This window comes from Vidua chalybeata, chromosome 3 (assembly GCF_026979565.1).
Source record: "Vidua chalybeata isolate OUT-0048 chromosome 3, bVidCha1 merged haplotype, whole genome shotgun sequence".
NCBI lineage: Eukaryota > Metazoa > Chordata > Aves > Passeriformes > Viduidae > Vidua > Vidua chalybeata.
The window spans coordinates 110,984,126-111,011,960 of NC_071532.1; the positions used below are offsets into that span (position 1 = coordinate 110,984,126).

At 42.1% G+C, this 27,835-nt stretch overlaps 1 protein-coding gene across 3 annotated transcripts in view; it reads right to left on the minus strand.

Moving 5' to 3' along the window:
* The window catches only part of MSRA (methionine sulfoxide reductase A), a 227,889-nt gene that overhangs the window by 100,407 nt on the left and 99,647 nt on the right, over window positions 1-27,835 (minus strand). For all 3 annotated transcript variants that reach the window (XM_053937706.1, XM_053937708.1, XM_053937707.1), the window contains exon 3: window positions 23,020-23,139. In XM_053937706.1, the coding sequence (XP_053793681.1) occupies window positions 23,020-23,139 (120 nt within the window). The remainder of the gene's footprint in view (window positions 1-23,019; window positions 23,140-27,835) is intronic.

Consider the following 27,835-nt stretch of genomic DNA (forward strand, 5'->3'; position numbering starts at 1 on the left):
CCCCACAAAGAGCAGGAGAAAAAGATGTCTGAGTGACACCTTTTCAATTCCTTTTCTTCCTAAGAGCATTTCGACTCTCACCTTCTTAATCATGTCCCAGGTGAGTGCCCAAACCGAGGGATTAGGGAAGAGAACTCATTCTTTTTAACTAGCTGGATCCAGGGAGCGTTTAATTATCTCCGGCAAAGTGGAGCAGCTTCCTAGGGCTGGCTGGAGAGCTCCTCACCTGGGAGTCTCCCAGCAGCCACGTGGGTTTCACCTCCACCTGGCCCTGCCTCAGCTGAATTAAATTCTACAGTGCAAAAATTCCGAAACTACTCCCTCCTGCCTCAATTCTGCAATAAAAAAGGACACAGCTCTTTTGAGAAATAAGGTCCCGACTCTAATAAATCACAGAATCCCACAATAGTTTGGGTTGGAAGGGAGCACAAGGATCGTTTTGTTCCACTTATTTGTACTCAGGCCTATTTAACAGCTCTTCATTACAAGAATGGCCCAGAGTCTGAGGAACAACTTATCCATTACAGCTCCCACTCCCAGTGTATTCCATAAAGATCAGATACAACTTTTCACACATTTTCAAAGAGTTCTCAGAAAACAACTCCCTCTTTTCTCACCTCTTCCAGGAATCCCTGAACTGCCCCTGTGCTTGTCACACCAGCAGCACAACCTCTTTGGGATCCCAGAATGGTTTGGGTGGGAAGTGACCTCAAGGATCATCCCATCCCACCCCCCCTCGCCATGGACAGGGACACCTTCCACTATCCCAGGCTGCTCCAAGCCCTGTCCAACCTGGCCTTGGACACTTCCAGGGATCCAGGGGCAGCCACAGCTTCTCTGGGCAACCTGTGCCAGGGCCACGATGCCAATGTGGAATGTAAAGAAACACAACCAAACTTCAGCACTCACTGATTGGGGAGTTAAACCAAACTCTGTTATCCAAGTCACGGCCCAAGTGAAAATGCAAAATACTACAAAAAAAACAGGTAGGGGAAGGTCTTTCGAGCATCTCTTTCTCCAAACCTTCCTAGGATTTTTTATTAATTCAAAGTTATGCTTCCAAAATTTCCAGCACCTTCCTATTCGTTAAATAAACAAACCAAAGGTTCAGCACTAAAATACTGAGAGCCCAGATTCTGCATCCCCTTCCCTTTACATTTTTACCTTCAAACCAATGAGGATAAAAAGAATGGAAATAATCCCAGATTCGTAGATTTTTAATAAGGGTCCATTAAAATATTTTTATTTGAATTCCTGCCCAACACTGAAAGAATTTCATGGAACAGACCCTTATTTTGTACTTCTACATTGGCACTAACATGTGGCTAATTTATTTTACCTCTTTCTTTCTATTTTAAACCACTTTAATGACTCTACCAGCACTGAACTAGGAGATAATGCTTGGTTTATTAACCACTGTGAATTTCTGCTTTAGAAAATATCATTTTTTAACTTCTCAGTGTGATCCACACTCTTTTTTTTTTCAGTTTTATCAAAACATGTCAATCCTCTCCAGCAAGAAGCCAATTTATCACTATGGGCTGGCCAGTCCTGCAGTTCTAAATCAAAATAAATTGTACATAAATTCTAGAAACTTCCCCAGACTTCTGCCTGGACCACAGAAAATCAAGTATTTTCTAATACCTACAGAAAGTAGCTCATACAGCAGCTACAGTGTGGTGCCTCTGCAGAGAAAATGTTATTAAATTTTGTTTATTTGGTTTATTAGAGGACAGGTGAATCACCCAGTAAATGAAAATTCATAAAAATAAGAAAATTTGCTGATAAAACAATGAACTGCTATTTCTCATGCCTTCTAGAATAACTTCATTTTTTACCCCTTAAAAACAAGACCAAGAGAATAAAATTGCCAGTAAAAAATGGGGTTGAACAAGCTATTATTTTTACATTTTTCACAGAAATGCTCATATTTTTCAGTAAACTACTTGAATGAAATTAAAAAAGATTGGCAGCTTTCACAAAAAATACTGGGTTTTAAAAAAAAATCTGCCAAACAAAAGTACTAAATGAACCTGTTTCTTATTTGCAAGTATTTAAAATTTCTGTGGCAGAGCTGCAAAAAATTTCACTGTTGTTTGCTAAAATCCTGTCTGTTCTTCAGCAGCAAAATGGGTTTGATAAACAGAGGATTGATTGGTTTTGATGAACAGAATATGTGGAAGTGAGACCACTGCTATAAACCCTTTTTATTTTATAAAATGGCTGTACATTGAACAGCCAATAAAAGGGAGAAAATAAATTATATAAACCTGTAGGAAAAAAAGGAGATGGCAAAACTTTCCTTGTTCACTGTACTTATTATAGGTTATGTTTTCATAGGCTGAATGCCCACACTACAAGCCCTTAAAAGGGGATTATTTTAGACTCCCTCTGGCCTGGTCCTGTGGACCAGATGCTGTTCCCAGTTGGAAACTGCTCCTAGAAAAGATATTCTGGTTTAATTTCAGCCAAGTGAAGGAAAAGTGTCGAAGATGGGCTTATAATTAACACCATGGTCCTATGGAATACAAGGTCTAGTCAGCCAAACTCCATTTCATCCTCCCATGAAATTACAAGTCTGGCTGTAATAAACGTGGGATGCAATAGCATGGATGGAACTTAGGCTTTATTAATGCATTTGACTTATTGCTTCATGACTGATTAAAAAATTAACACTCCCCCATATCGATAGTGCATATGTTAAGTGGATTAAGAATTGTCTAAACGACATCTCTCAGAAAAAAAAATTGTCCAAAGGGAACAAGGCTTGAATGGCAGCATTTTTATCTGTCCTCTGCAGGGACTGCTACAGAGCCTGTTGCTCTTAAAGCCTTTCATCAGGAATTCCAAAGAAATATAAAGTCTCAATTTATAAATTCTGTGGATAACTCAGATGAGGAGCTGATGGGATGGTCTTACAAAGCCATTTCTTACTGCGCTGGTGCCACTCAATCAAAAATGTATTAAAGAAGCCAGAGGTAAAATCTCTGCTGAAGGGAAAAAGGGACACACGTGGTACCTGCAAATGAGGAACAACCTTTGAGGTAAGGGCAAGGGTGGAAATAAACATGGAATGAATCTCTTTGCCATACTGCAATAAAAGGCAATAGGGCCGGAATTGGGATGTCAAAGAGAACAGGGGTTGTAGGAACAGCTCTGGTGAGATCAATCCTGGCACTAAGAAATCCTGGAAACTCGTTTCAGTGACAGCCACCAAGTGCCGGATGAATTCACCCTTTCCAAAAGAAACCCCTGGAAGTTTTTAACTCGAGGAGATGAGCATGGCCTCGGGAAGGGGCTGCAAAAGGGGCCTTTGAGAAAGCAGTGGAAAGGCAGATCAAGAGTCAGTGGTAGGGATGGAAACCAGAGAATTCCAAATGGAAAACAGCTTTTAGATATGGATATGGGAAATGGTGCCTGCTCAGTTGCACCACTGGATCTTGGGTTGCTCCTCTAAACCCATGTCCTATAAAGCACCTCTCCATTTCCTGACATTTTCAAATCAAATCAGATTTCCTTCTGGGAGAGACACTTCAGTCAAATATCAGCTAAACTTAAAGGAAAAAGTGTTAGGTCTTGATGAAACAGTAACACAATGAAAGATAATGATCTATAATATAAAATGTCAAACTAAATAATGCAGGGAACCCTTACCAGCCTTAAAGGCTGGGAATATATGAGTGAATTTTCCCCTTTTCCTTTGTTCATTTGGCTTTAACAAAGCTTTTCTATGCCAAACTCATCTGTGCAAAGGGTTGGGACTTTTGAGTTATCTTCTTTTCATCATGTCTGATGAGGAAGACTCTGACCCCCCTACAAGTTCTATATCATTTTTATATAGTGGAGTTGAAATCTTTAAGCTATGGAGCTGGGAATAGAAAAAAAATCCATATTCTCACATCAAAAAAATTCTCATTTAAAGCCCAAATTTAACCCTTAACTGACACATCCAATGGATGGAGCCTTTACATTCCAATAAACTGCAATTCCTGGCAAGTGGGTTATGCAAAGGTACTTCCTGGAAGCTGGATGGGCTTGGAGCCCAGAGACGCTGTGGCTGCCTCTGGATCCGTGGAAGTGTCCAAAATCAGGTTGGGCACGGCTTGGAGCAACCTGGGATAGTGGAAGGTGTCCCTGCCCATGGCAGTGGGTGGCATTGGGTGGGCTTTAAGGTCCTTTCCAACCCAAAGCATTCTGTGATTTTATGCTTAAAATAATCACATTACAGGAAAGATTTAGTGACCGACAATTTCAGATTCTGTGTTTGGGCAGAATTCAGTCTTGAACTGCTCAATTTAGGCTCCTGTTGGCTCTTTTGGGCTGATTGAACTGTTTCCTCTGAGGAAATAGTGGAATCACGGAATGGTTTGGGTGGGAAGGGAACTTAAATCTCATTCCACCCCCTGCCATGGGGAGAGACACCTTCCACTATCCCAGGCTGCCCCAAGCCCCGTCCAACCTGGCCTTGGTACACTTCCAGGGATCCAGGGGCAGCCACAGCTTCTCTGGGCACCCTGTGCCAGGGCCTCACCACCCTCACAGGGAATAATTCCTTCCCAATATCCCATTTAACCCTTCCTCAATAGCCCAGATATTGAGTTTTACCTGTTTGCTTCAACTGAGACTCGTTCTGAAGAAAGCAAATGGAAAACAAAAATTCCCTTTTGGCTCAAAAGGGAGTGATATCCCAGGACACAGCAGGAGCAGAAGACCCAAATCTTCAGAAAATAATTTTAAGACATGATTTATTGCCAAAAATGAGTGTAACATCCCCAACCAAAGTAATACTGCGGGTCTGCTCTGGTAAAGAAAAAGCTTAGATTTAAAAGTTTATAATAAATACATGAACAACATACCTGGATTTAGTAACCCAGCTTCAATCTATAAAAGGAATTGTTTTCATGTCAATATAACAGAAAACATGATTGATTTTTTTCCTCAAAACTTTATAGCTTTTAGCTGCCAAGGCTATGTGCCACTGTTATGCAACACAAAGAATTTCCTTAAATAAATGGGTGTAACGGAAAGCAAAGAATAACAGGAATGTGAGGAATATGTCATGCACTGAGAACAGCTTTGAAAAGTGAAAACTGGAGGTAAATACAATATCTGGGAACATCTATTAATAGCAAGCTGGAGAGTTGGAAAATATTAACTAATCCGGAATTTAAAAAACAAGAGATGAGAGTAAGATATTCTAATATTTAGTATTTCTATTAGAATTACAAAAAATGTGGTTTTCTCCTTGTCTCTCTAAAGTGAATCCAGTAAGAGATTACTACTTGGAGGAGATCTCTGATTAAAAGTTTTGGTTTCTGAAATGTGACAATTCTGACTCTTTCTGAAGCTGGAAACCACCAAAAAACTTAGAAAAAATTGTGCAGATCTTAATGCCTGAGATCTGTAGAAAGAAAGCAAAAAAAAAAAAAAAAAGGATAAATTTCTCTATTTGTACTCTGAAAACTTCTTCTTCATAGCTGATTTTTATTAAACTACTCTGACAGTTCTATTATAAACATAAATAAGACTGGGATCTTGTTTCCCTCCTAATTTCCCCAAAACAAATCTGCAAAAAGCACTAGAGGCAACCTGGTTTCACCAGAGAGCATCAAAGTGCAGAGAGAAGGCAACAGAGCAAAGTTTGTGATGACAAACAGACACTCAGAGGGCAAAAAGGGAGCTGAGATGAAAATTCAGAATTAATTTGCACTAGGCAAATTCTTCTAAGTCCAACAAAATTAATAAAAGAATTCTAGAAAATTCTAAAAATGCCCAAGGAACTATTTGCCAAAAAAGTCTTTAGTAGAAACTATTAAAGAGATTCAAAAGATTAAATTTTGACAATTTATATACATAGAACAGCTATAAGATATATAATTAATTAAAATTATATTTAATCATTTCATTTACAGTACTTTCCCTCAAAGAGCTTTAGAAATCCTGCTATTTCTTTTCATTATAAATTACAGCCATTTCCCCTCTCCAAGTGATATTCCTGCAAGGTTATCGAATGGAGGGGCTAAAAATTTGCCCAGTGGAGATATTAAAAATTGTAGTGGAGATATTAAAAATAGAAGTAAGGTCAGAAACTGGGAAATCAGGAATTTGCAGTTTTGGGTGTGTGGTACAAATGTCTGCAAAGAGCAAAAAAGGAGAGTTCAAATCACAAAAAGTGACAAAATTGATTGCCTGGTTGATAAAAAGGTATTTAAACCCCTGAAAACTCTGTTAATCAAAAGAGTTTGGAGGCAGAAATCATCCTGGGAATTCATTTTTGCTTCAGCTCCTTGACTGTAAGTTTATTTTTCCCAACCACCTTCACCAACGTCCCTGCAGGGAGAAGAATTTTGCTCCATTCCCGGAATCATCAGAGGCTCTGTTCCACAATATCTCATTTCTGATTGTGGAGACAGGAATTCCTCATTCCTGGAATCTGAGCACAAACCCCCACTTAGTGATGAGAAGAATTTTCTTAGGGTCTTGTGAGAAATACACTCCACAAAGCCCATTAACCACAGAACCGGATCAAACACCAGCGGAGAGACTTCTACAGCTGCACGACCCAGGTCTGAGACCAGGCTTAAAAAACAAAGAGGAGTAGATCAATCACTGGCCTTTAATAGATCTTTACAGATGTTTCTCCTTTTCTTTTGTGGCCAACTTTTTAGACATTATTAATTCTCAATTTGAATGAATGGGTCTGCAAAACTTAACCTCAAGAAGTCATGTAAAATGAATTATTGCCATGATTAATTATGCTGGGATAAGCCAATAAGAGCAACCTTTATTTCAGCCACTAATACAATTAATTAAAATTAGTTCCAGTAAACAGTGCAGTGCTCACACAAAACAGAAAGTATTTTTTGTTTTTTATCTTTTGCTAAAATGTAAATATCATCATTCACATTAGACCAGTAAAACCATTTCCCTCCAGTTTAAGTCTAATGAACATTCATTGTATTTGATTATCCATTATTTATGTTCAACCAGCCCCAAATCAAGAGTTTTCAACTACAGATCACTTGTATCCTTTTTATACTCCCATTTAGAGGGGATCATTTCAGCAAAGCAAAGAAGGGATTTTTAATTCAAGTGAAACCAGTATTCTTTGACATTTACCCATCCAAAAAGGAATGACCAATCTGGATGCCCAAGAGTATTTAGAAGACAATGAGAAAAAAAAAACCCTATTGTTAATTTATTAAAAAACCCAAAACTCAGGGAATTAATATATGGAAATAATGTGGATCACTGTGCTCTGATTTATGGATTTGTACATCCATAATACTTGGAGAACTATTGGAATTTAGGAACAACAACTCTGGCAAAAGGAGGGGCACAAATTTCCTTTCTCACAGATACCAAGCCTTGGAGATTTTTTTTTTTCTCATGTTGAAATGAGCTCTGGTTTTGCTGCCTGGAAGATCCTGTGGCCAAAAGCTGAGGTTTGGCCATATCCCACAAGGTGGAAGGCTCAAACAGGACATCCTTCTCTATCACCAGGAGGACCATCCTGCAGTGCATCCCTTCTATAACCCTGGAGCTGTTCCTGAATTGGCCTGATGGCCTGATGAGTGTTGGAGATGGTCCTGCTTCCCATGAGAACTTGGAGTAAAGACCTCCAAACCCAGTCTCCAGGATCCTACTCTAATTACGGCCACAAATCACAGCTCATTCTTGTCGTTCTCCATTTTAAATCAGAGATTTATTTTAGGTGAATCAGACCACTCTGAACATACCAAGAAACTCTGGCATCTCAATTTCCTTTAGCAGAATTTAGGAGTGACTTCACTTGCAAATACACAGTACTGGGAGCTGTCCCAGGTACTGGGATTAGATCTCTTGAATGCTCCCAGGCACTGGGATTAGACCTCTTCATTTGTCAATTGTTGGAATGGTCACTCCATGGTCTTGGATCATCCTGTAAATGCCTCTCTCCCTACACACACAGTGTCCAAGGACAGGCTGGACAGGGTTTGGAGCAGTCTGGTATAATGGGAGGAGTCCCTGCCCATGGCAGGGGGTGGAATGAGATGAGCTTTAAGGTCCATTCCCTCCCAAACCATTGTGGGATTCTGGGATTCTGTCATTCTATTCAATGGGTTTTTTTGATTCCATGATTCCACGTATAAATTTTCATGGATGTAATTCCTGAGTTGGGAAATAAGCCAGGACAAACAGGAACCCTCCCCACAAATGGGGTCTAAGTGTGTGAGGGATAGCCCCTCTGTATTATGGGTCATACAAGAGCTCTCACACGCTCCTACTGCACCTGGAATGGTTCTGGGATCAGAAATGGATGTGTGCAAATAGTCATAACAAATTATCCTCTCTTATATTTTATCTCTTCCTAAGCTTTCCAGAAGTCCCAACTCCGCTATGGCCTGGCCCAGCTGTTATCAGTCACATGAGAGACTCTCCTTTACAAATCTTCAGACTTAAAGATGGGACTAAAAATAAAAATAATACAAAAGAAGCCCCACCAACTTGAATTTAGCAAGCTTATAATAAAAATTAAAAGATACTAATAAATACTGTGCTTATAAGCTGGTCTAAATCTATCCAAAATGCCCCGCAGTGAAGTCTTACATCAGTTATTATTGAAACATTAAATGCTTTTCTTCCAGGCTTCCAGCAATCAATTTAACTTTCAGTCATCTTGTCCCCATATGTGCTGCTCCTGTTGATGAAATGGCTATTAATAAAGGAATAGATGGCTATGAATCAAAGCAAGCTCTACTTAATCACATTAATCCAGAGTATGTTAAAGGCTTCAATTTTCTAAATAATTTTGGGCTTAATGCCTCTGAGATGGGCAGACTGCTCTATTGATGCAGCATCTGGTCCAATTTAAGCTGCATTGTGAAGGAGGAATTGTTAGGCCCTTGCAAAATTAAGGAAGACTGACAGTTTTAGGGATGCAACCAAAACTGCTACAGCTGAGACAAAAGATCCTGCAAGATATTGAAAAAAGGGCCCGCGACAATTAAAAGGCAGCCCCTGCTCTGCAAATGCAGCTCCAGTGCTCAGTGAATTGTGTATGATTAACTTACTCCTCCTGATGGGATGAGCACTCCACACACTTCACCAGCGCCGTATTTTCCAGTCATTGAACATCCAACAGCTGCTGCTGTGAAATATGTTCACTTACCCATTACATTGGGATACCAATTAGGGAGGAATTATTTCAAAGGGAATGGCACCACCAACACTATCCTTGCAAAAGCAGAAATTTCTGGCTTTGGGATTTTTTCCCCCCCCCCGCCAAGCATATTTTTTTTATTTATTATAATTTTAGTTCTGTAAACAGAGGAATTTTGCAATGAAATTAGATTTGCCCTGGCTTGTAGCACTGAAATGCTGCTGCATTCAGCTCAGATTTTTTAAAAAAAGTATTTTAAATACTTCTAGGGGGAATAAAAACCTTCACTGGAGAACTGGTTTAAAATGTTTTCAGAATATTTCTGTAGGAGAGTAAGTTTTAAAACCCAATCTTCATAGAAAGTTGTCAGTGAAGGAGACAGCATGGTACAGTCCATCTACATTTTAATATTAAAACTAACATTACCTTCGCTATCACATTTTTATTATATTTAATATTAAAATTACAAAAGCTTCAGGGGCAGATATTTTGTCAGTAACTTGATTAGAAATTAAAAGTAAATCCAATGAACTTAGTGAATTTTCACTCCATATGTAAGGAATGAATGAAGCCAGGAAGTCACATCCTGCAGAGCTGTAAAGATCTGTCTGAAACCTTTAATTTCAATTAAAATAATGTTTAAGTTAAATATATATAGAGCAGTTTGGGGGCAGACATTGTATGTAGTTTGTAATATTAAATATTGCAAAATGTGGACAATTATAAGGTGCCCAAAGAACATTTTATATTACACACTAGAGCATCTACGTCATCTTACAGGACCTGAGAGGAATCAGAACTTTAAAACAGAGATTAAAATTAAGCAAAATATTCCAATCTATAGTACCTCTTCAGATGAATAAAACAATTTATATGTATAAATACCAAAATATGTCAGCTAAAATTCCCTATGACTCCAGCAGATAAAACATAACTTCTGAGTTGCCCTTGCTGCCTGTGCTTTCCTCCAACACTCAGCCCCAGAAAAATCCATATATCCATGGATTTCAAAGCCCCTTAGAAGATAAGAAACTATCTCCCTTTTTCACGAGTGAGGACAATGGGCAGGAAGAGCTGAAGGTCACCCAAGTCAGCCTTGGAGCCAGGAATGAAAGGGAAGGAGCTGAATCTGCAGGTGACAGCCCAGCTGCCCCTGCTCCTCCTCCCACCCCGCTCCAAAGGGCTGCCAGGCAACTTCCAGCAGGGAACCACTGCTGAGGAACATGAGAGAGGCAGGAGCAGCAAAGGGGATGAAAACAGATCCCAGCACATGCCCCGAGACACCGGTGCTGCCCCTCGGAATGGAATGGGAATGGCTTTGGCTGCAGCCAGGGAAAAGTTCCATTCCCAGGAAGGGTTTCAAAAGGGCTTTTATGACCAGCAGGGGAAACGGGGGTTCTGCCCCTCTGCCCTGCTCAGGTGAGACCCCACCTGCAGAGCTGTTTCCAGATCTGGGCTCCAATATCAGGAGGACATGGATCTGCTGGAGAAAGTCCAGAGGAATCCACAGAGATGCTCCAGGGACTGGAGAACCCCTGCTCTGGAGCCAAGCTGGGAGAGCTGGGAATGTCCAGCCTGGAGAAGAGAAGGATCCAGGGAGACCTCAGAGCCCCTTCCAGGGTGTAAAGGGGCTCCAGGAGAGCTTGGAACAAGGGATGGAGGGACAGGACACAGGGAATGGCTTCCCACTACTAGAGGGCAGGGATAGATGGGATATTGTGAAAAAATTCTTCCCTGTGAGGGTGGTGAGGCCCTGGCACAGGTTTCCCACAGAAGCTGTGGCTGCCCCTGGATCCCTGGAAGTGTCCAAGGCCAGGTTGGACAGGGCTTGGAGCAGCCTGGGATAGTGGAAGGTGTCCCTGTCCATGGCGAGGGGGGGTGGGATGGGATGATCTTTGAGGTCACTTCCCACCCAAACCATTCTGGGATCCCAAAGAGGTTGTGCTGCTGGTGTGACAAGCACAGGGGCAGTTCAGGGATTCCTGGAAGAGGTGAGAAAAGAGGGAGTTATTTTCTGAGAACTCTTTGAAAATGTGTGAAAAGTTGTATCTGCTCTTTATGGAATACACTGGGAGCGGGAGCTGTAATGGATAAGTTGTTCCTCAGACTCTGGGCCATTCTTGTAATGAAGAGCTGTTAAATAGGCCTGAGTACAAATAAATAACCACTTGTCGTGCCACTGATTTATAAAGAACTCATTTCTAGGTGTAATTCTATGGCAACAGCTTTTGTAAGGCACTCTTTGACACTGCAGCAGAGCTCCTGTTTAACAATTCAAATGCAGAAAAGATGGGAATAAAGGAGGCAAAAAGCAACTCAGTGAGATCCCTGCTCGCAGCTCAATTGTTTTAATGAATTCTGCCCTCACACGTTATACGAACATCTCATGTGCAGACAAATCCTGTTTCGTGGGAACAATGGGTGTGCATGGAGAAAAGTCTATTATCATATGGAAAATAAAGGAATTAGAGGAGAATCAGAGGCGATAAATAGATGAATATGCAGGGAGACACTTGGCTTTCCACTCAGTTGGTCTGCAGGATTTGCCTTCCATATCTGCTGTGACACTGATTATTCCTGCACTTTGGTGGATCAAAACTGCCTGGCAGAAAAGCAGGAGCAACAGATGCAGTTCTGCTGCAAAGCTGTGCCATTTTTAATTCATTATTTTATTTTCCAGAGCTGCCTGAAATAGTCATCCCTCAAGCAGGCCATAGAAATTGTTCTCTTTATTACGCAAAGTTCCATAAATCTCAACTGTTGTACATGAAAGATATTGCTAATCTTTGGAGACTTTGGGTCGGAGTCTGTAAATGTTTTGGGAAAGACCAGGAAAAGTATTTTGCTCTTCCTAGTTAATTAGATCTGGAACTGTGGGAGCTGGTAGCAAAATATTGTTGAATTTTGGTGTGACAGCCCTTGGTTCAAACACTTGCCCAGGACGTTTGGAGTCTGGATCCCAAAGGACTCTCAAAATAAGAGACTATTCTCTGGAAAGTCTCCTAACTCCAGGTTTAAGGGAAATGCTTATTCCTTACATGTCCTGGTAAAGTCAGGCCACTGCTGAGACACAAGTGTGAGATTATAAAATTATAAACTCATCAGGGTTGGAAAAGCCCCTCTGAGATCACCAAGTCCAACTGTTCCCCAGCACTGCCAAGGCCACCACTCATCCCAAGTGCCACATCCAAACAGCCTTTAAATCCCTCCAGGGACAGGGACTCCACCATTGCCCTTGACAGTCCCTTCCAATGTTTGACCACCCTTTTCATGAAGAATTTTTCCTAATATTCATCCTGAACCTCCCCTGGCGCAGCTTGAGGCCGCTTCCTCTCCTCCTGTCCCTGCTCCCTGGGAGCAGAGCCCGACCCCCCTGGCTGTCCCCTCCTGTCAGGAGTTGTGCAGAGCCACAAGGTCCCCCCTGAGCCTCCTTTTCTCCAGGCTGAGCCCCTTTCCCAGCTCCCTCAGCCCCTCCTGGTGCTCCAGCCTCTTCCCCAGCTCCGTTCCCTTCCGTGGACACCAGGAGCCACGTGGGAAGCTTGTTTTCTTCTACTGCTTGGGGCAATCTTGGCAGGGAGGAGAAGAAGAGACAGAAAGGAAAGGTCCTGGAATTCATTCCCAGAGTTAACATCTGGGCTGATGCACCTGGCAGAGCAGCTTCATGCCAGGTACACTGTGGGAAGCCAAATCTCTGCTTTTCCCTGTGCAAGAATCTCATCTTGTTTGCTTCTATTTCCACATTTTGGATTATTTGGATTATTTGGATATGGATTCCATTTTCCCCTTTGGATTACACGTTGCTGCACGTTCAGGAGAAGAAGGAAGAAGGTCCTCTCTCCACCCAAAAATCTGACCTACTTAATGCAAACTGGATCCTACTTTCCTTGTGCTTTCCAGCCTAAATTCAGCTCAGACTAAAGACACCAGATCCCAGCCTACACTTTGCCATTTAATTTTAGCTTCACCTAAAGACTTCTGACCAGCTCACAAAGGCAGCTGGGACATGAGAGGAGAGCTCATTACACATTGCTCCTGTCTTTGAACACCTCTGAACACCTGCAGAAGGGTTGAACTGGCCCTGAACACAGAGCAACGAGGCAGGAGAGAAAATGAAACCATTTGTTAAAACAAAATAAATGAAGCGGTGAAAAATAATGGTCCCATCTGCACCTACCACTGGTTCAGGGTCAGCTCTGCTGGAGCCAAAAATTCAAAGGAGAAGGATGGAATAGAATCCTGACCACCTCCCCCACCACCACCAGCCCATTCAGATAATAATAATAGCAAAGATGCCAATATTTAGCACTCTTGCAATGCTTTATAGCTTCAAAACATTGCAGAAACAGGGCAGGATCAGTGAGAGTGGAACTTCTTTTTCCAAGGTCTGTTTGCTCCTTGGTAGCCACATTTTTATCTCATCATCCTATTAACAGGCCGAGAGAAAATTCTTCCTGATGTAACACCATTAACATCAGCAGAATTATGTCTAGGATCAGTTTGACCCAATTTATTACTTTTTTAGCAGATGATAAGTGTGCTATAATAGTGTTCCATTTGACTTGGAACAAAGAATTTTCACAGCATTCAGCAGAGGGAGTGACATGATTAAGCCTTGTGTCCTTTCCAAATAAAAAAATAAGCCATTATAACACAAAAAAAAAAAAAAAAAAAAAAAAAAAAGTAAGTGAGGAAAAAAGGGAAAAAAAGGAGTAAACAACGTGTAATTATGACGGCCAATGATAATTCAAACTTTCAGTTTAACCCATGGTACCTGTCACCTCTCAGGATGAATAAAGCAAATTTGTGTCCAGGATAAATCAGGATCTGCTTAATCCCAGGTCATGGATCACCTTTTTGCTCTCTACAACACACTGACAGGAGGGTGCAGGGAGGTGGTGTCAGACTCTTCCAGATGAGACAAAACAGCCTCAAGCTGCCTCAGGGAGGTTTAGGTTGGATATTAGGAACAACTTCTTTATGGGAAGGGTTATCACACACTGGCTCAGGCTGTGCAGGGCAGAGGGGGAGTGACCATCCCTGGAGTGTCCAAACAACGTGTGGATGTGGCACTTGGGGACACGGTTTGGTGGCCCTGCTGGTTGATGGTTGGACCCGATGATCTCAGATTTTTTTTTTTCAAACTTTCCAGCTTTTCCAGCTTTATTGATTCCATGAATGGAGGCCATGAAGTACCAGGAACAGGAATGCAGCTCTATTTTTCGTGGCTCACAAGATCCCTGAGAGGAAGGACCAACCCCATCCAAATCATGCTCCAGTGAAACCCCAGTAACAGCCTGGGAACTCAAAGACAGCAGAATTAAAGCTGCTTTCCATTCCCTTCCTCTCTACTCCAACCCAGGCAGTGACATTTCTGTACACACCGAGATTGTGGATTTTCATATTAATTATAATTCTCCTAAGCCTTGATTTCTCCAACTGTCTGCACAATCTGCTGTCTTTTCTCTCAGACTTCTAACACAACACTTTGGGAGTAAAGGACCTTCTTTTCTTCCTCTGCTTTCCCCACCAAGGTCCCAGTCCACACCAAGTCCAGCATTCAGAACGTTAAACCCACTTTTTTAGCATTTTTGTTCTGCTGCTGCACTCTCTTTGCAGAAAGCAAAGCTTTCCTAGATTTTATGGAAATGTGACATTAGGAGAGAATCACTCGAAGGCATTTCAGCTACAATTAACATTCTTCACTCCTCAGAAAGAAAATAAAAACAGCTTCTAATTGAATCGCTTGACTGAGTAAACACTGGATTAAACTAAGAGGGGAAGGAGCCGACAAAAAACTCCAGTTGGACAAATGTTGGAATTTGGGTTTGTTTCCCCAGGAACATTTGATGTGTGTGGATACACTGTGGGCACGTGTGGGAACACAGACACTGCCACTGCCACAATGCTTTTCTGGGCTCAGTAACAGGCACAGAAATGTCTCCAGGCAGAGAAACCTCATGATTCCTTCTTGATTCTTCCCAGACTGAGCATTCCTAAGATACATGGATTTAAAAGGGGTGGTTGGGAATGTCAGTACAGACAACACACCTCAGAAGGACTGAAAACAAGAGCAGGGCAGTGTAAAGAGTACACTGAGCTTCTCAGAGCAAAATATTCCTTTCTAAGTACAAGTCTAGGAGGAGTCCTGGCGATGTAGAATCATGGAATTAGAATGGTTTGGGTTGCAAGAGATCTTAAAGGTCTCACCCCCTACCATGACTAGGGAAACCTTTCCCCATCCCAGGTTGCTCCAAGCCCTGTCCAGCCTGGCCTTGGACACTGTCAAGGATCCAGGGGCAGCCACAGCTTCTCTGGGAATTCCATCCCAGCTGCTCAGCACTCTCGCAGGGAAGAATTTCTTCCCAATATCCCATCTAAACCTACTCTGTCACTGTAAACCCATTCCCCCTTGTCCTGTCCCTCCAGGCTCTTGTAAAAATTCCCTCTCCATCTTTCTTGTCGCCTCCCTTCAGGCACTTCTGTGTATTCCTTTTGCTTTTAACAAAGAAGCTGCTTTAGAAGCCAAACATGACAACCCTTTAGCTGATCTTTAAGAGCTCCAAGAGGGCTCTATCCAAGGCAGGCAGCTTCTCCTCCTTTGGAAGGACAGGTTTAACAGGCTGGTCACTTTGTCCACATCTCCAGGCTGAAGTGACCTCATCCATGTAGAAATCAGGTTTGCTCTGAGTGCTGCAGGAACCAGATCGCCTTAACGTCGCTCCCTAATTCCAGGATCACAGTTTGGTAGACTCAGTAAGTGGCATTGTAGCTTATTTTTACTTTACAAGTGTCTCCAGAGCAAAAACAAGAAGTACTTCAAGTACAAGAAATACAAGAAGTACAAGAAATACAAAATGTAAGGGACCGCACTGGCTGCCATAACAACAGTGAGCTTGTTGATAACATCATTTTCACCAACTCACCAAACTCTTCTAGTGCAGGTGGCCACAGTTCACATCACAATTTTAATCCTGAGTAGATGAATAACAGCAACTATTTGAACTATTGGGTAAGAAAAACCGTGTCCTGACAGCAGCTTTGTGCATAAGTGATATTTTCAGACCTCCTATGGCAGATCTGTCTTTTCTTTACCCCATTACCTTGTATTTTCATCACTTCCCAGCTCACCTATTGCTCTGAGCCCTACTGATGATACAAAGGTACAGCACGTCACTATGGAATACTCATAAATAAGGGAAGACTATCAGTAAAGGAAATTTTTCCTTCCTCCTCAGAATAAATACTTCATTTCCAGACATGTTGATTTGTAGCTGCCAAGAATTAACCTTTAGCAAAATATCCTTTAACAAGTTCTCTTTGAAACTTCCTGCACAGGTTCAGCACTGGAGTTAATGAACCCCCAATTTCCCCTCCTATTTGTGAATGCCAGGAATAAAATTGTATTAAAGAGGTGGATAAACAAATTAATACAGAAAAGGTCATCAGTGATGATTAAAGACTTAAATCATTAATACCTGGAAGCTGGGAGGTAAATGAAGACAGAACTTGGTCTGGTTTGGGTGGGAAGGGACCCTAAAGTTGATCCAGGTCCAAGCCCTGCCATAGGCTGGGTGCTGCTCCCTAGCCCAGGTTGTTCCAAGCCCCATCCAGCCCAAGTCTTGCTGATTTCTGCTGGAGTAGATTCTTAGATCAGCAGCATCCTTGGTGTGAATCAGCACAGCAGGTACATTTCAAACAGTCCAATATCCTCCCTTTCTTTCATTCCTTTTCTGAGATTCTATATCCAAAGAATTTCCAGAAAAGTAGCTTACATAAAAAGGGGATTTGGTTCCCGAGTGAAGGGCAAAATAAACCCCTGGGTGACCCAGTTATGCCAGCAATGGCCAAGGTATTCCATTAAACATCCTGGGGTCAGGAGAAGAGTGATCCACCCTCCCTCCTGCCCCTGTTGTAGGAGCAGCCAGGTCCCAGACAGGAAGACACAATTTTTGGAAAGGGTTTTGAAGTCAATGAGCAAAAACCAGCAGGAGCCTCAGCTGTACTTCAATTATCTTTTGTCAGAAGCATTTTGGGTGCCTTGTGGGTTATCCCTAGGGCTCTGCAGGCAAAGATCTCTGCTGCAGTGTTAAAAAGAATTAACTGAGTCATACAAATAATTTAAGAGGGGGGTTGCACCCTATTATTGTAGGGAAGGTGCCCACAGATGGAAATGGTGGAAATTCTATCACTCTGGGTGTTCAAATAAAAATTAGATGAGTCTTTTCCGTTGCTTACACCCAGGGCTTTCAACCTGAAAGATACAAATGGATGGATTCTACTTTGCAATAGGTTCTGATGTTTCATCCAGAAGTTTGCAGGTGCCATCCCACACCTTCTCTAACCCCAGCTCCACAATCTGCCCTTTTTTAGTGCACCAAAGCTTCTGAAAGGCTTTTGTCTCTTTTGTCTCTCTGCAAAGAATTCACCTACAATGGATGTGCTCAAATCTTAGCCCACAACAAATCCATGAGGAAATCCAGGAACACCCCTGAGCTCTGGCTTTCCCCAAAATCCTTCTCCAAATATCCTTTAGATTGTTGTTGCTGCAGTGCACCACAGCCATGAGGATCCAAAGGTTTTGCCTTTTCTTTCACTGGATCGAGTTCTTGTCTTCCTCATGGACTAAATTCTCCTCACCTGGAAGAAGCTGAGGTAAAAGTGTGAGTGTCTGCAAAGGCAAGACAAAGCACAACTTCACTATCAAAATTTACTTATTAAAAGCTGAACTACAACAGCTTGGGCACAGCTGAGCAAATAGAAGTTAAGCTCCTGTGGTTTGATAATTTCATTATTCATCCAACACCTAGAAACTGTGCAGGTCACTTGCAGAATTATACAAAATCTTAATCACCTCGGTGGGACAAGAGTCAATTTCCAAACTTTTCTATGCCAGCACAGGAAGATGTTCCATAAAACAAGCAAGTCAGAGGGGGTGATGTTTGCACAGAATGATTGCAGTGCTCTCCTAATTTCAGGAAAAATACATTATCAGACATATCCACACTGACACCACAGCATTTCAGTCCTGTGCCTGAAAGGAAGGGAGATTTCACCTGGGAGAATGAGCAGCAGGAGCAGCAAAAGAACAGGAACACAACCGCAATAAACAAGAAAAGAAGGGGAAATACCAACATGGTCCATCACCTGCTTTAATTCCAGAGTCACGGTCTCCCAAGAGCTGCAGCTTCTCCCTGGTTTCATTGAAAGTGGTTTGGGCTGGAAGAGACCTTAAAATCCACCCCTTTCCACCTCCTCTGCCATGGGAACTATATCAGACTGCTCCAAGCCCTGTCCAACCTCGCCTGGAACACTTCCAGGGATCCAGGGGCAGCCACAGCTTCACTGGGCACCCTGTGCCAGGGCCCTGCCAACCCCTCAGGGAAGGATTTATTCCCAATATCTACCACCTGTAATAACCACCAATTCTGGGAGCACAGTTTGAACACAGACTAACTGCCTTTGTAGCTTATTTTTTCTTTACAAGGTCTCCACAGGAAAAAACAAAAAGAACAAAAAGTAGGAAATCCCCCACTGGTCACAACAACAGCACTGAGCTTTTTTATAGCACCATTTTCACAAACACAACATGTTCTGCTACTTAAAAAGAAGCAGCTCCATGCTGCATCTTCTGTTTTCAGGCCCAGTGACACGGGGAACATCTCAGGCCAATCCTGCATGGAGTCTCCTGTGAAAATGAAGCTCCTTTGGGAGCTTCCTGTAGGTTCCAGGTCAGAAGATTTTGTCTTTGACTTGCTCTGTAATGGCTCTTTCAACCTCTGGGGCTCCCACATTTTCATCTTATATATATCTTTAATAAAGCAGGAGACGGGAAAGATGGAAACAACACATCTCAGTGGAATAAAATTCAAATAAAGTTGTTAATAATAAATAATATATTTGGTATTTATATTGCTGCTACAGTCCAAGCCTGTGCTTGTGGGCAGTGCTGGGACAAATAGATGAAAGGAGCAGAGGACAGCAGTGAGGCTATTAGGATTTTAAATTTGCCACGAGGCACAATCAGGTATCTAAATAATAAATATCACTTAGGTTTCTTCAAGCCTGAACCAGACAAGGCATTAACCCTGAGAAGTCAAATTCTGAGATGGAAAAGTGAACTCAACCTTGATTACAGACCTCCATCAGAGCTCCCTCAGCAGAGCTGTTGCCATCCCTTGTGGACAAGAAGCTTTTTGTTTTTTTAGGCAATGGCAAATTTATTTACCATTTATTTACCATGAAAAATACATATTTATTCTGCCTTTCATTTTTAAATGACAAATCTACAGACTCCATTTCTGCATCCTGAATTTTAAGGTGTAATAAAATTTCCTTGGTCAACTTCTCTGCTGAAAAAAAAACACATCAGTTGTGTCAGCTTTGAAAATTTGGAGGCAGAGCTGCAGAGGAGCAGGTAAGTGAAATTCAGTGCATCTGTTGGGTTCCTGTTGCCAAGGTTTTATCATTACAGCAGCATCTGCCATCACCTTTCCAAATTATTTTTGAAGTGAAATTGCTACATTCATTTTATTTCATGACTTAGCAATTCAATGGAGGACAAATTATAGTTTCTAGGGTCATATCAAGGTTTAGATGCACATCCAGGAGGATCCTAGGACGCTAATCTCATGATTGCAGAGACACAACTTGTTCCAACTGTTCTAGTTAACAAAAATTACAGATTTTCTACAAAATCCTGTTCTTCAATTGCTACAAAAAATACACAAAACAGTAATTCCCACATTTCATGACATTAACTTTGATTGATGCAGTATTTTGTACTTTGGCTGACCTTCCTTTCCTTTCTCACAGGTGAACTGGGTGGGGGGGGAAGGGGAGAGGTGGAGCAATTGGCCAATCCTATCAAGGCACAGATCAAGGGCATGGTGAACACTGAGATTCTTCACAGTCATTAAAATTCCTACATCCTGTTCTTATAAGGATAAAAAAAAAAAAAGACCAGACAAAGGCACAACAGGAATCTATTCTCTTGACAGCAATTTAATAATAAAAGAAAATGTTCTGAGCCACTCTCATTACTGCTTGGAAACTTTAATCTTGAGGACTTAGTTCCTGTCCGTGGAAACCTTCAGATCCCTTTTACAAGCCACAGAAAGGGAAGGGAATATTTGTACTTTAATTATACATTTAAACACTCTGGAGAACCAGAGCCACTTTGGAAGAGTGCTGCAGTGTCCAGCTGAAGGGTTCTCCAAGGAATACAAGGCCATGCCAGAACATCAGGAGATGCTCAAATTCATCACAGCCCTGCTGCTCTGGAGCCAGGCTGGGAGAGCTGGGGGTGTTCTCCTGGAGAAGAGAAGCATCCAGGGAGACCTCAGAGCCCCTTCCAGGGCCTAAAGGGGCTCCAGGAGAGCTGGAGAGGGACTTGGGACAAGGCATGGAGGGACAGGACCCAGGGAATGGCTTCCCACTGCCAGAGGGCAGGGATAGATGGGATACTGGGGAGGAATTCCTGACTGTGAGGGTGGGGAGGCCCTGGCACAGGGTGCCCAGAGATGCTCTGGCCACCCCTGGATCCCTGGAAGTGTCCAAAGCCGGGTTGGTTAAGCTTGGATCAACCTGGGATAGTGGCAAGTGTTCCGTCCATGGCAGGGGGTAGAAATGGATGAGCTTTAAGGTCCCTTCCCACCCAAAATCATTCCAAAATTCCAGGATTCCCTGAACACAGTTGATAGTTTGTCACATGATTTTCTTCTGTATTTTTAGAGAAGGGCAAACCTGCAAAGCCAAGAACTTTCCTATATTACATTTTTTTCTTTGTTGCCATCAACAACTCCTGAAAAAATCCCATCAGTTTTCCCATTGTTGCCTTTAATATCAACAGTTTATGCGCAAAATATGTAAAATTAACCCCACATTACCCAGCCAAACCCTCCCCACATCTTTCTACCCTTAAATAACAACATCCCAACCACCACCCTGCTCTGGGCTTATGGAATTAACTTGGGAAATCACCAGCTGACCACAGGAACAGGATGTAACAGAGCAAGAAATTAATTTTCCCTTTCCCTACTCTCTTCCATCAGCTATTTAGAAGCCGTCCAGGTGACCTTTGGAAGCCAAGGCATTTTAAGGAGAACTGGAAATCCAATATGGAAGAATCAGTCAAAAGAATAATTCTTATGCAAGAGGCAGTAGTATTCCTCAGAAAAACATGGATTTTTTGCTCAGGAGATGTGAAACAACCTCACAGCCAAATATTTTACATAACTCAGAGAAGAAACAAAGTCTGTGTGGCACATTTTTATATTGAATTGTTAACTATTAGAAGTTGTGATTTGTGCATGAGAGAAAATGCCTCAGAAAGATGAGAATTGACAAGATTATAAATTGGTTTAATTCAGTGAATCTCAGCCTTCTAACTAATATCATATAATAACCAGACATGTTTTATTTTTCTTTACATTCCAGTCACTGAAGATAAACAAAGAAAACAACTGAGAGTAAACCCAAATGACCTGCTCACATGTGAACAGCCTGAACCACAAGCCTATAAACGACCCTGTTTTTAAGGAAATCATCGTTAGCTGCATATTTTATATGGTAATTGTACATCCCCAGTTTATGAATAACAACAGCAGAGTTCTTCCCTTCTGATTTCAGTGCCACTTGAGCTATGCAGATTTCTAAAAGCTTATGAATATACAGAGCAACAGAATTGTTCTGAACATCTGTAAGCAAAATATGAAAAGATGTTTGGTGCTGAATGAACATCCTGGGTTGTCTAATGCTGGCCAAAAATGGTGTATTTATGTATTAGGAGAACGCACTGAAAATAGCTCCAAATCCTGCACACCCTCCAGAAGGCTTTTTCAGATTGTTTTCTGTATGGCTGTCACCAGAAAACGGAAAAAGAATTTTCCCTTCCATTCTAAACAAATTTAATTTCCCTTCCCCCATAAAATGGAAGAATAATTTTCCATTTCGTTTCATTCCATTCCATTCCATTCCATTCCATTCCAATTTATTTCCTTTTCCTTTCATTTTCCCTTTCCCTTTCCCTTTCCCTTTCCCTTTCCCTTTCCCTTTCCCTTTCCCTTTCCCTTTCCCTTTCCCTTTCCATTCCTTTCCTTTCCCTTTCCCTTTCCCTTTCCCTTTCCCTTTCCCTTTCCCTTTCCCTTTCCCTTTCCCTTTCCCTTTCCCTTTCCCTTTCCATTTCTACTCCATTCCATTCCATTCCATTCCATTCCATTCCATTCCATTCCATTCCATTCCATTCCATTCCACTCTGTTCCACCTCAAATCATCCCTTTTCCCACTTTTCACAATTTCCAGCAAGTTTCTGCCTTTTTGTCTGCCTTGCAGCACCTCTGCACAGGGCTTCAAGTGCCCATTATTTGTTCGTGTCACTTTTCACACCCTTTCCATGAAGCCCATGTGAGAGTTTGTCACTAAGAACATGCCCCAGTGTCAGCATTTGGCATAAAGATGTTAACAAGAAAATAAACCAAAGGAAAACTTCCAAGTGAGTGCAGGATTTTCCCCACCAGCAGCATTAGTTGGCTGCCAGGGGTTCTGTGGTTCAAATCACAGAAAGAAATTGCGTTGGAGTTTTGTAGTGTAGAGTGAAAAATAAATGCAAGGCTTTGGTCTGGAAATGGCAGGATGCTGTGCACTGAACTGTGTGAAGAATTAACAGATTATTAATCAGAACAGAATATTTGTTCATACATTGATCATTAATTATTAGAAGACAGCAATGGGATGGGCATCCATAGATTTCAGTACAGTTTAGGACGTAAAGCCAACCCCAAATCTCCTTTGTCACTGCAGTCACTCATTTCACTCTTTGTTGTCATCCATAATTCAGGATTCCACTCCTGATCCTTAAAAACCAAAGAGGAAAGACTCACCTGAGCACACCTCTTTGTAGGTAGGGTTTGGGGTATGTCCTCCTGCATAACCCACTTGAGTGGAATAGACTCCTTTCTGCCTCCAGAACTTCCTCTCAGCTCCCCAGAAACAGCCCATACCTGAAGTGAGCACAAAATACACATTGTGAGGTCAAAACCTGCCAACACTCAATCACTCATTTGCATATTAATTGATGCAGGGCGTAGTGGAAGGAACATCTATAGGCAGCACCTGCTGGTCAAGTGTTGTCCAAGTTTATTTATAGGGTAACTATAAAGAGAAATCCATTCTGCATCAGAGCACGACTCAAACACAGCTTGATTTATGCTTCTGAATATCAATTTATCATAGAGGGCAAACCTTGAAAGGGTTTGAAGGCCCAAACAAGGAGAAATCTCATGCACACACCAAAAAAAAAAGTTTCTTACAAGGCAATTGCGCTGTTTGTGCAGCACCATTTTTACTTGAACTGATTAGGAAGCTGTCAAAACACAATAATTTGTATTAATGGCAAACAGTTATTTAATTTTCTCCTTTCAGGCAGAGGTGGAAGCAATAATGGATTATATTATATGTTATAAAAAGGGAAAAATGTTCAGCTTAACAATTTATGCAGAGATATTTGATGTTCAGACAAGATTTTTGTAGTCATTCACCCCCATGGCCAATTACCAAAGGACATCAGACTGTTTAAGGGTGTAAATTAAAACCTCTTCTGGTTAAAGGAATTAAGGAACAAGCATCACCAACACTGACAATTGTCTGATGGCTTAGTTAAATAAATGTTTAAGGGACTATTTATTAAAGTTTTTATTTAGAGTGTCATGGAGATTCCAGTATCGTCAAGCTGGAGCAATGAATTTTCCTTTTCAGTGGCAACATCCTGTTATTATTCCCTTTCTAAAACAGTTGAAATAAAGGCAGTAAAAATAAACTAAACATTAAATACACAATTTCTATATACACAGAAATCAGTGATCCATGGGAGTTTTCTCCAGGTAACGCTGCAGACATGACAGGTTAAAAAGTCACAGAAAGGATCCTTCAACGCACAACCAGAAGAGCGGAGCAGCCCCTCCTCCAACCTTGATGGCTCACACTTTGAACCTTCAGAGATTAACTTCAAATTTAAGTTTTAATGCGCCAAAAAGTACAGAACTGGGATTTCTAATTCAGATGCTTAAGCAAACCGCAGGAATTAAAAGCCAAGGCTGCTCCTGGAGATCCTGGAAAGAGGCAGGAACCTCTTGAGGACAACTCCTGCAGAGGATACAAACTGATGGTGAAACTGCAGTTATTGTCCCTTGATTTCAGAGATAACCAGAGCTCTTGGACTTGGGTTCCTCACCTAAATCAGGCTGGTGTCTCCAAGCCCTGTCCAAACTGACCTTGGACACTTCCAGAGATCCAGGGGCAGCCACAGCTTCTCTGGGAAACCTCTGCCAGGGCCTCACCACCTTCACAGCCAGGAATTCCTTCCCCATATCCCATCTATCCCTGCCCTCTGGCAGTGGGAAGCCATTCCCTGGGTCCTGTCCCTCCATGCCTTGTCCCAAGTCCCTCTCCAGCTCTCCTGGAGCCCCTTTAGGCCCTGGAAGGAGCTCTGAGCTCTCCCTGGATCCTTCTCTTCTCCAGTTGAGCACCCCCAGCTCTCCCAGCCTGGCTCCAAAACAGAGGGGCCATTGGAGCTCCCATGGAATCAGGCACACCAAGGCTGTATGAAACTGCTTCCAAGGGTGATTTAACTTGTTCTGGGGGCTTTTCCTTAGGTCCCAAGTCTGGATTTGCATGAGACACATGGAAAATAAACTTCTGCCCAACTCTAATACTTCAGTGCTTTGCATCCTTAATATTCCAAGGGAAGTTTGAGCTCCAGCTGCCTAAAATCCCAGCTGTGCCCGCAGCAGGTGAGGCTGAGGCTCTCGCAGGAACAGCTCTGGAGGCAATTTATCAAACTACCACTGGCTGGACAAACACACTGCGGGGTGGCCAAGGAGCAACATCATCCATGCCAAGGAATGGGACAGATCCACATTTTCTTCCACATCATATTCCTAGGCCAGCACCTGAGTGTGAATGAGCAACCCAAGATTAAGAACTCAACCCAAACTCAGGTTTGAGCTCAGATACAGGCCCAACTTCAAATACAAAGCAGAAATGCGCATTCTTAGTGTTTTATTTCAGGGATTTTAATGATCAATAAACCCCTAACGTTGCTGTTGAAATCCCTGATCATCAGACCTGTGGCCAATGACCTGATTAATAACTATTATTTGGGATTCTCTCATTGATAATTGTCTTTGACCACTCTTTCCAGGGCAGTGGTGGAGCCCTCATCCCTGGTGGGATTTAAAAGCTCTGTGGATGTGGCACCTGGGGACATGGGTCCGTGGTGGCCTTGACAGTGCTGGGGGATGGCTGGACATGATCTTGGAGGGCTTTTCCAACCTGAAATATTTTGTGACTCTGTGGATTTGACCAGTGGCCTGTGACCCCACCATGGACTCCTCCATTTTTCCCTCTTCCAGCTGATGCCCAAGTTCATCGTGCTGCCCTTTCCCGGGGAGAGAGGAATTTTATTCTCCTGAATAACTGCTCTCATCATTTTCTCAAGTGCGCTGCCACCTCACACAAACAATAAATCCTCCCATCCCCGAGAACAGATAAAATTGAAATCTTTGTCATAATAAAACAACCTGCTGGTAAAGAGACATCATTTACAACAATCCAGCACTAAATTGCTTTCCCCAGCATTAATCCATTCAGCTGATGTTTGTTATTCTGCTAAAGTGGTGCCACGTTCGACAGAGAAATTGTCATAAGGAGAGAAATATTAACAATAAAATCCCACATAATATTCCGGAATTAGACACGTGAGCTCATGGAGTGCTTGTTTTCCAGAGCATTGGCTGCCTCTAGCCATGGTTAATATGGACAATTATTACCAAAACAGAGAAATAATTTCAGTTCAAGATTTCACATGGTCTTGCAGAACAAAAAAAATAAAGCTTACTTCCCTTAATTATTACTAGTTTAGTAAGGAAACTGAATAAATAAATAATTTAAATAATAAATTTAAATAATGAAATAAAAACTCAGAGGGGGAAACAAATAAGTAAAAAAAAAAAAAAAAGAGGTAAAGAACCATAAAAGCAAAATAAGCCACCCATATTATAATTTAAAACTCAAAAACATGAATGTGATTCTAAACTATTCATGAAGTTATTTGCATAATACCCAGTAGTGGGGAAGTGAGTGCAGCTTTGGAGTTACAGAGGGAGCTTCCGGAGGCATTCCTAAGAGGAAGAAAAAAAAGGAACTACAGGGAAACACTCATGCTCCTAGAAAAAAAAAAAAAAAAAAAGTCTTACTTGAACATAATGGGTATTGCAGAGGAGTGTTTAAGTACTGAAGACATTTGTCACTTTTTAATTGCTAATTTGCAAAACAAAAACAAGAATAGTGATGGATTTTGACTGACTCTTAATTGAAATTTGAAAAGGTGTTTTAAACTTTTTTCTTCTGGTTTTGAGCTTCAAACCCAAACAGATTCAGACAGGAATCTTTAAACGTTCAAGCATACCTATGAAAAAATATTAATCAAACTATTGGGGATTAAATTATAGAATCTATACTCCTTTCCAGCATCCACATCCATTTTCTCCAGCTATTCTCTTTATGGATCCATACTCCTATAGATCCTCTGAACAAGGTTTTTTGTCACCAAGGACCCTGTGTTTCCATAGGCAACCCTGTAATTTGCATGTTCCTAATAAATAGTCAGCATAAGATGAAATATTCTTCTAAAATAATGAAAGCAAAGTGCTACTCTGATAAGAGAGATAAGCACCCCATTTTTAGAGATAAAAAAATTTTGAAATATTCCAAGACAGAGCAGAATGGAACCCCAGGTGTTAGCAGGGATGAGCAGCTGTATGGATTAACCATGTTGACCAGGCCTCCATTGGCTGCACAGGAGCTTCAACATCCAGGGATTCATTTATTTGCCTAAATGGAGACACTTGGGATCATTTGAGATGCCTGAGGATATCTTGGACATCTGTGTGCACATGGCTGACATAAATGACATAAAATTTGGGAGAGACACGTGAAAGGGCAGGCAAAACACTTGTGGACATGGCAAATGGAACTCATGGAATCAGGGAATGGTTTGGGTGGGAAGGGACCTTAGAGATCATCCAGTGCCACCCCCTGCCATGGGCAGGGACACCTCCCACTATCCCAGGCTGCTCCAAGCTCCATCCAGCCTGGCCTTGGACACTTCCAGGGATCCAGGGGCTGCCACAGCTTCTCTGGGCACCCTGTGCCAGGGCCTCACCACCTTCACAGCCAGGAATTCCTTCTTAATATCCCATCTAACCCTGCCCTCTGGCAGTGGGAAGCCATTCCCTGTGTCCAGTCCCTCCATGCCTTGTCCCAAGTCCCTCTCCAGCTCTCCTGGAGCCCCTTTAGGCCCTGGAAGCAGCTCTGAGCTCTCCCTGGATCCTTCTCTTCCCCAGGTGAACACCCCCAGCTCTCCCAGCCTGGCTCCAGAGCAGAAGGGCTCCAGCCTTTGGAACATCTCTGTGGCCTCCTCTGGACTTGTTCCAGCAGTTCCACGTCCTCCTGATATTGTGCATCCCATAGCTCCAAGTGCGTACACCAGAGCATCCCATTTGCATATTTTAAGGCAGGAGAAACCAGTCCCTACCCCAGACACAGACATTACAAAACCCAGAGAGTCTCTGAATCTGAAGTTGAATCAAATCTCCCAAAATACAGTGATTTGTGTCTGAGAGTTGCCTATTTCTCTTC